The sequence below is a fragment of the Porites lutea genome, chromosome 10 (genome assembly GCF_958299795.1).
Source record: "Porites lutea chromosome 10, jaPorLute2.1, whole genome shotgun sequence".
Classification (NCBI taxonomy): Eukaryota; Metazoa; Cnidaria; class Anthozoa; order Scleractinia; family Poritidae; genus Porites; species Porites lutea.
In genome coordinates, this window is record NC_133210.1 from 12,107,827 (window position 1) to 12,119,991 (window position 12,165).

Genomic DNA, 12,165 nt, shown 5'->3' on the forward strand with positions numbered 1-12,165 from the left:
CATGTACAGGCCATTTAAGCCAAAATACGGTACAGTGTCTCAAGTACTTTTGCAACTGGTTGTCTCGTTTATGTTTTACTTCAAAAAGCCGTTTCCACGTCTCAACTTTCTAAAGCGAAGACTATAGCGAGATAAATAAATAGAATGGCACTTTCTGTTGCTTTTCCCAGCTGACACATCATTGTCATTGATCGCAAAACTACATAAAAAAGCGCTTAAAGCAATAATTTTTCTTTGGGAGTTGTCGCCGCATATTCCGTATAAATTACTGAGAGGTTTCTCGTCCATATCTGTTGATAGTAAATTGCTGCCCCAAATGTTGATTAAGCTATATTCTCCACCGCTTCAACACAGAGAAGATTGCTACCCAAATTAATTGCACTCCCTTTATTTATGAGTTGTGCAAAGCACTTTACGAAAATTGCTTTGAAAGTCCCACAAGGGGTAATTTTGGTGGGGCCTAACAAATAACATACATGAGATTCAGCTGCAGTATAAAATTGGCAAAAGAAATCTGGCTAAATGACCTATTTTCTAATAGGTCTGTCGCACTCTGTCATTGATTTCGACGTGGACTTTGTACCAAGTAGTTCTGGTCAGTTCGATGTCTTCATGATCATCAAGCGATGGGTTTGATTAGCTTTGAGAGATCACTGTGCTTGCTAGACTCAGTAGACTTGCTAGACTGAAATACTTTCTGTCATTAAACATTCGCCTTTCTAACTGGTCATTACACTTAGCCACCTGGCTCCAGTTGTTTAAAACGCGGATAGAGCTATCCACTCGACATAGCAGTTGGTTTCCCTAACATTTATCCACTGGAGAGTGATTTATCCGGTGGATAGCGTTATCCAGCTTTTAAACAACCGGAGCCAGATGGCCGGGGATTTGGGGTATTTTTGCTTGTTCTGATTGGGCATTTATGAGAATAAATTCCGTAGGGTTCTATGAACTAAAATTTTGGTTGTAGTTAGCAACCACTGGCAACCGGCATAGCTTTTCACAGCATTTTTTCTATAATTGTTTTGAAGAGAGTGCAACACGGCCCTCCATTAAGCGTGGAAACTGAGACCTCACAGTAATGGACAATGACACGGACAGCAGCCTTGATGTCTTTGAATTGTTCCACGATTGTGTGTATGCAGTGACCTGGTCCCTGCAGGATGAACTGCCGGTGCTGTTCCACTGGCAGCTGGACGCATAGCTGCAATAATGAAAGATTCAGAGTTCAGCCGGACCTATTTAGTAGCTGAGGTTACTACGTTTTACACTGCACCTATTTTTAGTTGTAAAGGTACACTCTAACAGAATCTTAGCCACTAAATACAAAACGACCTTCTGAAAATTCGTAAGTACAGCCTTGGTTATGTGGAAACAAGGCTGGCTTAGCCCCACCATTTAACCCTTTGTAGCTAAACAGCCACCGAAGTGAAAAAAAACTCCTTTCTGCAGGGAAAACTACACAAAAGGAAATTGAAAAGGAAAGAAATAAGCTTTAAAAATGTTGTTATCTCTTTGTTTTTAATGCCCCACTGCTTCTCATACCCTCCAGCAGGGTGGTTGTGTCTCCTGTGACTGGAGCTGCAAAGGGCCCATTCAAGATACTTACGCCCAAAAGGCGTATAACCGTATGTTCAGTAAGGAGGGGTGGGTTGGGTTACTCGTTCAAAGAGAAGAGCGTTTATTTCTGTCTGAATCCACCACTGTGGGGTATACTTGTGCTATATTTAGTACTTAATCCGTCATTTTGTATGTGAAATTAAGTCGTGAAGGCCACGGATCACATTGCTACCACCGTAAATGAGGAGTGCAAAGATAAATCACAAGTTGTCATTACTGTACTCTAGAAATCATTTCATCTTTTGTAATCTGCCATATGCATGTACGCAATATGAAAAGAAAGCGATTTGTGAATTTGATCCTCCGAGACATTCAGAATCGTGGGCAATCGCGGCAAAGAAGATGGTTGCTTGTGTTTTGTTTTCCTTGCCTTAGACAAGCGGGGTTCTAAAGCCAGAGTAGATATAATTTCAGGTTTCTCTTTGTCCTACACAGGGTCAGGGATTCAAACGCTTAGGAAGAGGGTAGCATAGGGTTTACGTGTGAGGCGTGATTAGGCCCAAATTTAGTGCGTGACGCGTCAAAGTTCCGAAAATAGGAACGTGATCCGTGATGTGCGGGACTCGTGAATATTTTGTCGCATTTCGTGAAAAGCATTGAAATAAGAAAGAGGGATTAAACAAGGCCATTGGTATTATTCTCTGCGCATGCATTACGTTTTTGTCTTGGTTAAAAATTACTACCTAAAGACCAGACCCTAAAAACCGCACGTGACCAGTGACCTTTGGGATAATTATCGTCCACTTCGGCGATTCTTGTTTGTTTTCGTGTTAAACTGAGTTAATTGCCGCCAACGAAAGGCCCTAGGCACAGTCGCTGTAGCCTGCACAGAAGGCATCGGCGGGGGTTTGTTAGAGCGAAGGGAGAAATTTCGAGGACACGTGTGCGCACGTGTGGAGAGAAAAGGAGTAAATTAAAACTAACCTGCGCCTGCCACGCAGGCTTCTTTCGCTGAGGAATAAAAAGAAGTCGCATCGGGGGCGTTGCTTTGAACGCAAGACCGCTGGAAACACGAATTTCCCACATGTGCGACTGCTCGTCAACGCCCTTTAAGATCGCCCAACCGACATTCTACTGAGAGGGGAAGTGGGGAGAAATTGCGATCGTCAAATATAATGCGAATTAGGATCCATGGTGACTGTGTTTCGGTTCCTATGCCCTTTGATTAACGGGTGAGATTCATGACTCTTGAAAATTGGTTTAGATTCCACGCGATACGTGAACTTTCTCAAAAATTTGTACGTGAAACGGGATCATGACTTCCCCTTTTGCTACCCTCTCGGAAGCATTCGAGACACTCCCGTGGAGAAAACGTAGGAGTCGATTCTTATAATGCCTCTTGATCTCCAAACATAGATGATGTGACACTGAACTTTTCAATCGAGGGAACGTTTACCTTCATAATTGCCTTTTGGCGGTTCATCCCTCAACTTACGTGTTGGTGTTTCCCTAGTGTGGGTTCGTGATTCTTCCTCATCGTCCTGAAGAAAGCAATAAATGCGATGCAATGTTTTTAATATTTATTTCATACGCTGTTAGCTATTAATAGACTAACCTGACGAAATCTTCTTAGTTTACATCAGCTAAATAAGTCGACTTAAGAAACAGAGAGCACTATCCGTGCTTCAATCTAGTCCTGGTGCCGCGAAATCAAACACAACGGAAGGGCAAGCACTTTTAACTACTTAAGCTCAGTTGTAAGCTCTAATTGATATATTCAGATTCTCCATATTGATCTCAACACAAATTCACCTTGGAGAATAAGTGGAGAGCTTTTCTCGTATATGACCATTTGTTACTTCACATGAGATCTCTTGCATATGCACCGATATTGTCAGAAAAAAAATTTATGTGAAAGGTTTGAACCCAGACGTCATTTCAAAAGTAGGTTGAATTTGATCGTCCGGGTGAACGTGTAGATCGCAATTTGCTCGCGAAAGCGCCATGTTAAAACTTCCCGAAGAGAGGAGGAGACAAAGATGGCAACTACAACAACATTACGAACACGAATAAGGTTTCGCCCACGCAAAATACGCCTGCACTGCAGGCTATCCTGAATAGGACTGTTGTTGTCGACAGCAGTGACTGACGTTTCGACAACCTATGCGGTAGTCATCTTCAGAGTCAAAGTGAGTTGTATCACGTCAGTTGATGGTATTATAGCGAAGCTCCCGCGCGCGAAGCGCGCGCCAGCAGAGCACCATGGGTAAGAAAATTTGGTAAATTATCCATCCGAGAAAATTTGGTTATGACGTAGCGTACGCCTACCCGTACACACACTTTATGTAAGCTGATGTTAAATGTCTCATTAGATCTTGGAGAAATTAACACTTTGTAAGCCATCCGTATGAGGATGAATTAACAGATGTCAAAATCACATGACCATCTCGCGGGCTCAGATGAAAGGCCAGTCGTTTTTCCCTTAGGAAAAATCTATCTAAGATTATCTAAGCTGATATAATATGTCACACTTACCAACATAAAAATGAAAATGAAATGAAACCTCGCTTTCACCGGCCAGGGCTGTCAGTCGGCTACCAGAAGTTTAAAGTTATATGCGCTGGCCAAAATAAGGTCAATTGACAGCTCTTAAAATGGGACATGTTAAGTCCACTAACAACGTGGGCTCAAATACACGATCTCACCTTTCGCCCCATTAATCCTCCATTACAACCCAGACTGAAATGTCCTACTCACACTCGCAGTCAACAGTCCGTTTATTCGAAAAGTTCAATTGAAAGCTGTTATACTAGAGCAACCGCTGACCATCATCAACTGACTGTATCGCGGGCTTAGGTATCGGCCCACTGAGTTCCAGTTTTTTTGAAGTTATCCGCTGACAAGTTACTACTTTTCAAATGACTGCAGGCTCAAGTTCAATTTTTTTAATGCATGGGAAATAGGAAAATGTGTTTATGAGCCACACTATTAAACTTTTAATTACAACTGACCTCGGACGCGAAAATTAAGCCAGTTTTTACAGATAGGAAAGTTGCTTTTGACCTTTGTCACAATGGTCACGCGTTGGCCACGCTCTACGTCCAATTTTTACGCTCTGGTTTGTCAAAATTTGACAGGTGAGTTCATGCGTTAAAAATTTATGCGGCATCTTGCAACTTGTTTACTGATAGCTGAAACTGACAGAGTTTTGTATAACCTTGTCATAGTTTTAACTGTTTTTTTCCTTTGGATGTACAAAATGAAGTAGACCGGCTAGCAAGATTCTTAAGTTATTCGTGGCTGGTTTGTCTATTAGTTTTTTGGTTGAGAAATGCGCCGCTTGTCAAAGTCATCGGAAATACGATTTCGGATGGATCGCTTTTCGCATTTCCCCTTGCTTAATGCGTATTATAAAGAGGGTTCAACAAAGTCTCAAGCGATTCTGATGGCCTTCAGGAGTTGCATCTTAACTGGTTAGCCTGAGTTATTATCGTATTTGATGTGTCTAAAGTCGATCGTAGTTTTTGCGCCTAGTTTATGCACAAGACGATGATCTGACCTACAATCAGGTTTGACATAAGTTTACAAATTTTTAAAAAGTCTTAACATCTTTTTACCACAAATACAAAGAAAACGTTCCGAAGAGTACAATGTATTTAGTTATGATTTTGGCTGTAAAAAGAAAGCCCTGAGCGATATGCTTGCCTCGCGGTTCAAGTTGAAGTATAGCAAACACCTGGAAGCCGGCTGAAATCCGCAAGGTTTTTGAAGTTTATGAGCTTATGGTTACCTGACACATGATTTTCAGAGACACTTTACTCTTTAAACTTATCTTCCTGATTGAAAATTGTTGTCTCTGTACATGTTTCACCGAGTTATATGTATTTTACTGATTGTTAGTAGTCTCTTTCTCAATTTAATCGCTGCGCAGGTTGTTTTCAGTCGAACATATAACAAAACATCGCATGCAAGAGAACGCAAAAAGCAGCGCGTAAATATCAAACGCTTTTAAAGATGACACATAACAAAACGATAAATAAGGGGAATTAAAACTTAAGCATAATAAGTTCTCTATCATGTTGAAGTCTAACTCTATTAATGTTCATTCAAACGGCTCCGACAGTTCGGACTGCACATTTGGTGCTTGACAAAAGTGACAACCAGTCCGGCTGGCCGTATAGGTGATTTTGGGAATTTTTTGATCCTTTTCACTAAAAGCCCATAATTGCTATCCTGCTTATTACATAGGAACAGATTTTTCCGACTAAACCGTCCCGGTATTACGGAAAATTCTCTTCATGAAAACGTTTTATAATGTGGTCAATTCTGTAAATTTTTACTCAAAGGAAGCGCGTGCTTGATCGTCTTGGATATTGAATGAGCGCAATTTGTCTTGCAAAATTGTGAAAACTGCAGAATTATAGGTGTAAGTAAGGCAAGGAGGAACAACTTTTGTTGGAGGTCTGTATGATAAAAAAACAGGCACACAGGCATACTACTGTTTTCCTTAGACCTTATGTATAAAAACACTGTTAAAAAGTATTTTTAAAAGAGTTGTTCAGTGTACACACCACCAGATTTGTCGCCAAGGTTTACTTGTAAAGTAAACCTGTAGAACATAAATCTTTTTCGAAACACAAAAAGACCGACCTGATTTCTTTTTATTTTGGCTTTCTTTTTAGACAGAGGAATGCAACGTATAAATTGGCTGAAACCGAGGACTATTTACGCGATGTAAAATTTATTCACTCTTGGACTGTCAAATTATTTTTTCTCTAAGGAATCACTTTCCCTCAAAAGTCTCATGAAGATACCTTGAAGTTCACTAATTAATGTTTATTGTTTTATTTAAATTATTAATTTATAAACGTGAGCTTCGCTTTTAGCCCTGGCTAAATCTATATATCATTATACCCTGGTTATTGATCTGATTGGTCAATTACGTCGCGATGTTATTGGTGGTCTGTCAGTTAAGCCGTGATGTTATTGGCTATGAGACTCGTAATGAAATAGGTGCGTTTCGATCCTCTATCCTCAACTTAGGCGAAAGGGAGAACTAAAATAAATTAAAGAAGAACTTTTTGACTTTTGGTAGAGCTGCCTACGTTTTGTGCCATCGATTGTGTCATAACCCTCTCCACCGTTCAAGTCAGCAGTTATGAGGAAGAAATTCCTAGTGAGGACTTCAAACAGCCTCTTCAACAAAGAGAAGAGACTCGGCGGCAGTATGTGGAGGAGAGATGTATTTAAAGTCCTACCTCTAGTCTCGAATAAGGTATTGCTGGTCGAGCCGGGACCTTAGGTGCTTCAGACTTCCGCGAGGGCTGAGGGACCACAGGTGCTATGGGCTTTGGCAAGGGCCTAGGTGTGTATTCAAATGTGAATCCCCTTTTGCTGGGATCAAGAAAATGCCGCATAGCTTGCTCGTGAATCGGTCGGTGTTTTTTATTCCAAGAGAATATAAAGCTTTGCCTTCCGTCCAGATACTCTTCACGAAATTGCGAAGCCACCTTCCTTTTTGCCCAGCGCGAGATGACAGACCGCGCTTCTTCGTCTTCATTTTGGTAGTAACTGTCTCCGCCTATCACGATCAACACTTTGTTACCTGAAAAAAGCAGCAGAAACCTTATATTATCGAGCAGTTTGTAGCGTTTTGATACACCGGCTGCTCAGCGATAAGTGGTTTGGACGTGGTATCAAAAGGTGAAGGGTTAAGTTGTATTGTGTTAGTTAAGACACACACAAGTCTCATGCCTTACTCCAACGTGGTGTATAAATAGGTGCTGGCCAATTTCATATTGGGGTAAACATTTCGATAGGGTTCTTGTGGAAAAGACAAGCCCTGCAATGGGCTGTTATCCTGTTTAGGTGAGTACGTGCTTAATGCTACAGAAATCAAGATAAGCTCTGGCCCGGTTTGATGAACCACTTGGTTAAAACGCAGACTTTATCTTTTATCTTACCTGATACAATCTGTAAAATTCCAAAATTCTCGGGTCTTGTATTTTTCGTAGTAATTAATTTGGGAAGGGTTTTTAACTCGGAGTATTATAAACGAAGAAGCATATTATTGGAAGTGGGGGCGGGGGAAATATAAGTCGATCAATTTTTTGAATGTACTGTAAAACACTTCCGGTTTAATTTCGGTATGGCTTAAATGCTCTGAAGAAATACTTCCGGTTCTGTCACCTGACAATTTTTCCACGAAATTCTTCTCCCTTTCTCGGGTGACATTCATCATTAGGGGGTGACCTCGGCGTAATCGTTCGAAATCGAAAGTGCTCTAAAGGTTTTCTATCTCATGCTTCATTTACTGATTGATTATCCCCCACTTCGATATTATGAACATGGGATTTAAACAATTTTTCTGTCTGGATAAAAATATGTACAGCGAATACACTGTCTGCATGATCCGTGTCGGTACATTTCACACTGCCGTAAATGCCTACAGCACTTCCTATCCACTTCCGGCTTTCTGAGCATGTGAAAAAGTGTGTTTTCTGGTTTCGATACTTATGCTTTAACTGTAGTGGGCATTGTCGTGCATCACTTTTTATTATAAAGTGGAAGATGTATTACATTAAATTACGGGACTACGACTGAATCGGTGGAAGGCTCAGTGGCGAATGTACTCATCGGAAACCCACCTGTTTTCTCAAGCAAAGCTCTGTAGATTCTCGCGTAACCGATACCAGCGTTGTCCTCGTTGATGGAGAGACGAGATTCATCGGCATGAATAACAAAGACTGCAAAATCCATTACCAGTTGAGGCAAAGTTTTCTCGCACAAATCAGCCATTTGTTGTAGACCAAAATAACGACGATCGACTGCAATTTTGAAGCCATATTTCTCTTCTACTTCAACCAAAAACTTTTCCACTGTCTCTAAATTATAAGTTTCATCACAGTTAAAAAGGTAAAAAGCGCTGGGCTGAGTTGCCATGTCGTGTTACCGCTATGTACGGCAGATGTCGCAGAGTTTTGCTTTTTCTTTGCGAATTTCGTGGAATTACCGGAAAACGAAGCGCGTAGTTCGTTCATCTACTATTAAACAAGTGGAAAACTCGCAGCCTAGTCCCTAGGCGTTCCCTCTTGACCCGTTGTCCGGGCGAAGTCTGGGAAAGAGAGGCGAGAAGCGAGTATCTCTAGGTGACGTCACACCTTACGGTAGAGTCCAGGATTGACCGAGCCGAGAACGCCTAGAGACTAGGATGGAAAACTCGTACATTTAACAGAATCACGCAATGCAAATATTTATCAGTGGTCACGCAACACGGCTCCTAATAAGCTGCGTTGGATGTTACATGTTACGTCCGTTTGCAAACCCTGTTGCATGTTGTTGTGTGCTGTTGGGAGTTGCTGCGAAAAGCTTGAAACCGGTCAAACCTTTAGCTACAGCAACTCCCAATATTGTTGGGCAAGCAATGTTGGGAGTTGTTGTGTCTGTTTGCTCGTTGCTTTTTAGGGTAGCAGTTTTAGAAAATTTTAAGTTTTAATGGAGTGTCAAGCATAAAAAGGACTTGAACATACAAACAGTGGATGATATAAAGTCACCAAGAGAGAATGAGCTAAGAGAGCGAATCCCCGTGCCCCGTCACTTAACACGCTTCCTAAGGAAAATTTATTAAAAATAGGTGATTATAGAAAAAAAAAATGCGCAAACTTCCTTTGAAGGAATGAAGAAGAATTTAAGACTTTGTTACAGTGCCTTGCCTGAAAGTTTGAGAATGGTTTATTTTGCAATTACGGCTGGTTCAGTTAGAACAGAGTAAATATTTTCGTCTTTTTCCGGCTTTCTGTTACAGAAAGCGCCCAATCTCCACGATCTTGAGGATAAATAAGATCTTTAAAGACTCTTTTATTACAGAGGGTCTGTTATTTAAACAAAGTCTAACTTAGACCGAGGTATAAGGAATCATTCGACCTCCAGATCTCTTTAATTTCTTAGTGAGTTAAGTTGAAGTGTTTTCTAGTACACTGTATGCATTAATAATATTGTCCACCAAAAGGGGTGTTTAGATAAAAGCGTTGGGAAAGCTGAAAATGACTTAGAAAGCGGTTTTGTTAAACACTGGTTAAACTCCGTTTAAACAACTCGCCCAGAGTTTTTTTCGTGGGCGGGCGGGATGTTTCGAGGTCACCTACGATCGCGGGGTCGTCCTCAGGCCGGTCGACACATCTTTGGCTGAGGCAGTGAGGGTAGCAAACGAGACTATCACGTGACCAAAATCGCCAACAGAAGATGGAAATGAACAAAAAACGAAACATGGAAATTAGAAAGAGCAAAATAACGCAGTTTTCGTCAGCAAATGTTAAAAGATGTCTGCAATTCTCTTCTTACGGTGCAGGCATCGCCTCGTATATTTATCAGTCAGTTAGGTAAGTCTTCTGCTGGGAAATTTTTTACCGTTTTCCATAAAGACGGTAGGCGCTTGACAGCAGAGCGGGAGGTCTCGGGTTCAGTATTCAGGGTCTTAAAATACATTGTCACTCAAGTGAAGTGCATTTCTTTTTGGTCAGGAAAAGTTTTTATTCAAAAACTCCGAATCTTTTTCATACTTTTTTCCTTAGCATGATTCTTACGACCAGCTGCTACCCGCCGCCGTTGACAAGCCTCTACAAGCTGGACCTGAAATATAGTCAAGCAGGGGCCATTTTCCCGGAAGTCCCGGTAACTTTTCTCGCCTGGAAAGCTGTTTTATGTTTGCCGTGTTTCCATTCATGCAAGATCAAAGTTTCAATAATTTTGAAAATAATACAATGAAACTACCAGTTAACGAAACAAAGTTGGCTGGTTTGTGAGCAAGGAAGTGTACTACTACTCAACAAGTATTGATATTAGAATTTGCCTTCGGGCCTTCTGAGAAACAGGCCCCACAAACGCATTACAAAGCCCTAAGAACTACTGCTTGGGAGGCTAGATAAACCAAGCAGTCTGATCTTGTTTTCAAGACCATGATTGAGCCATCCGTGGCGATACCTTGAAGAGCGTGCGTATATGCAATTCGTTGTTCATTGACTATTTTCCAATTGCCCATAATACACTCTGTTTGCCCCCCAAATTTTGCATAACTTATTGTCTTAAAACGCTCTTGGGAAAATGCAATACTCCCAGGAGCATTTAAAAACAATGGTTTATGCAGAATTTGGGGGGCAAACAGAGTGTATTATGGGCAATTGGAAAATAGAGAATTCACGAAAGTCCAAAGATTAATTTAATTTGTAATTTTATTGGCAACTTTTTAAGCACTATATAACTTTAAACACTGACCTATCCGTCCTTGTATAGGAATCGAAAATCTTTGAAAGTATTTATTCTAGATTATTGTAGGCTTACATTCTAGCGGACGCATTAGGGAGTTACACTTGGTCTATCTCTTTTCAAAGGCCTTTCCCCTCTCACTCACAATATAGGAAACCTTGCTCCCGTTGCTAAAATTACAAACTTTTGCTCAAAGTGTTTGAGACTGACCTAAAAAGGTAATTTTCAAAACCTGTCACATTCAACTTAAGTTCAGCCGTGAGAAACAGGTGATTCTGATAAGGAAGTCTGAAGGGAGGCAATCGCTTCCTCACGTCAGTAACTCGATAGAGGGTGAGTAAAGAAAGGTATATGAGTAGAGGCCGGCGTGTCATGGCCGCCGTGTTATCACCTATCAATGAAGGAACTGATATCATTCCGTCAATCAATTCTGATCTTTCTGCGATCATTCTTCACTTCAACAACATAGACCGGCAAAAACACGGCCCTTCATTTTGGAAATTTAACGCCAGTCTATTTAATGATGAAAATTTTGTCCTTTTAATCAACCAAAGTGTCCCGCTTTGGCTAGATGAGTCTAAAGAGGTCATCGACAAAAGAGCATTATGGAATGTGACTAAGTATAGGAAAAGACAGGTAATATAACGATAAAATATAGCAAGGAAAAAGCTCGAGAAAGAAGGAAAAAGATATCTGATATTGAAAACTCTCTCAAAGTCATGGAAGAAAAGTGTAGTAATTACCCTACTACCGAGGATATTGAACAACTTGAAATTTTGAAATTGGAGCATGACAATATTTATGAGGAATTATCAAAGGGAGCAATTATTCGCTCGAAGGCTACTTGGCATGAAAAGGGAGAGAAAAGTAACAAATAGCTACAAATATTTCCTCAATCTAGAATTTCATCGGAAGGGTAAAAGTTCGGTTCGTAAGGTTTTTAAAAAAGAAAAGTTGTTAGTCACTGACCCTCAAAAGATTTTGGCGTGAATGGAAGGCTTTTATTCTGGTCTGTATAAGAAGGACGATATAAAACCTTCTGAAAATCTGATGAATACTCTTTTTGAAAATCCGCTCATGCCTAGACTTACCGTTAACGATTCTCGAGTGTGTGAAGGGAAGTTAACAATTGAAGAATGTGTGAAGAGCCTCAACTCTTTTGAATCCAATAAATTTCCAGGTAACGCTGCGTTAACAGTTGAATTTTACAAATTTTTTGGAACATAGTTGGTGAATTACTGGTAGCCAGCCTCACCTACTATTATGACGTTGGAGAATTAACAAACTCACAAAAGAAAGCAATTATAATATTACTGGAAAAAAAAATAAGGATAAAAGAGACAT

At 40.6% G+C, this 12,165-nt stretch overlaps 1 protein-coding gene across 2 annotated transcripts; it reads right to left on the reverse strand.

Annotated features, from left to right (window-relative positions):
• On the reverse strand, nt 1–8,592 carry LOC140951147 (uncharacterized). 2 transcript variants are annotated; one of them, XM_073400365.1, is made up of 4 exons: nt 8,208–8,592; nt 6,819–7,165; nt 3,056–3,101; nt 1–1,204 (listed from the first exon to the last, which is right to left on the reverse strand). In XM_073400365.1, exons 1-4 carry the CDS (start codon nt 8,500–8,502, stop codon nt 1,074–1,076), a joined length of 819 nt encoding a protein of 272 aa, XP_073256466.1. In that variant the 5' UTR covers nt 8,503–8,592; the 3' UTR covers nt 1–1,073. The 2 variants fall into 2 exon arrangements, with proteins under 2 accessions (XP_073256466.1, XP_073256465.1); XM_073400364.1 differs by having other exon boundaries at nt 3,017–3,101.
• Between the last annotated feature and the right edge of the window lie 3,573 nt (nt 8,593–12,165).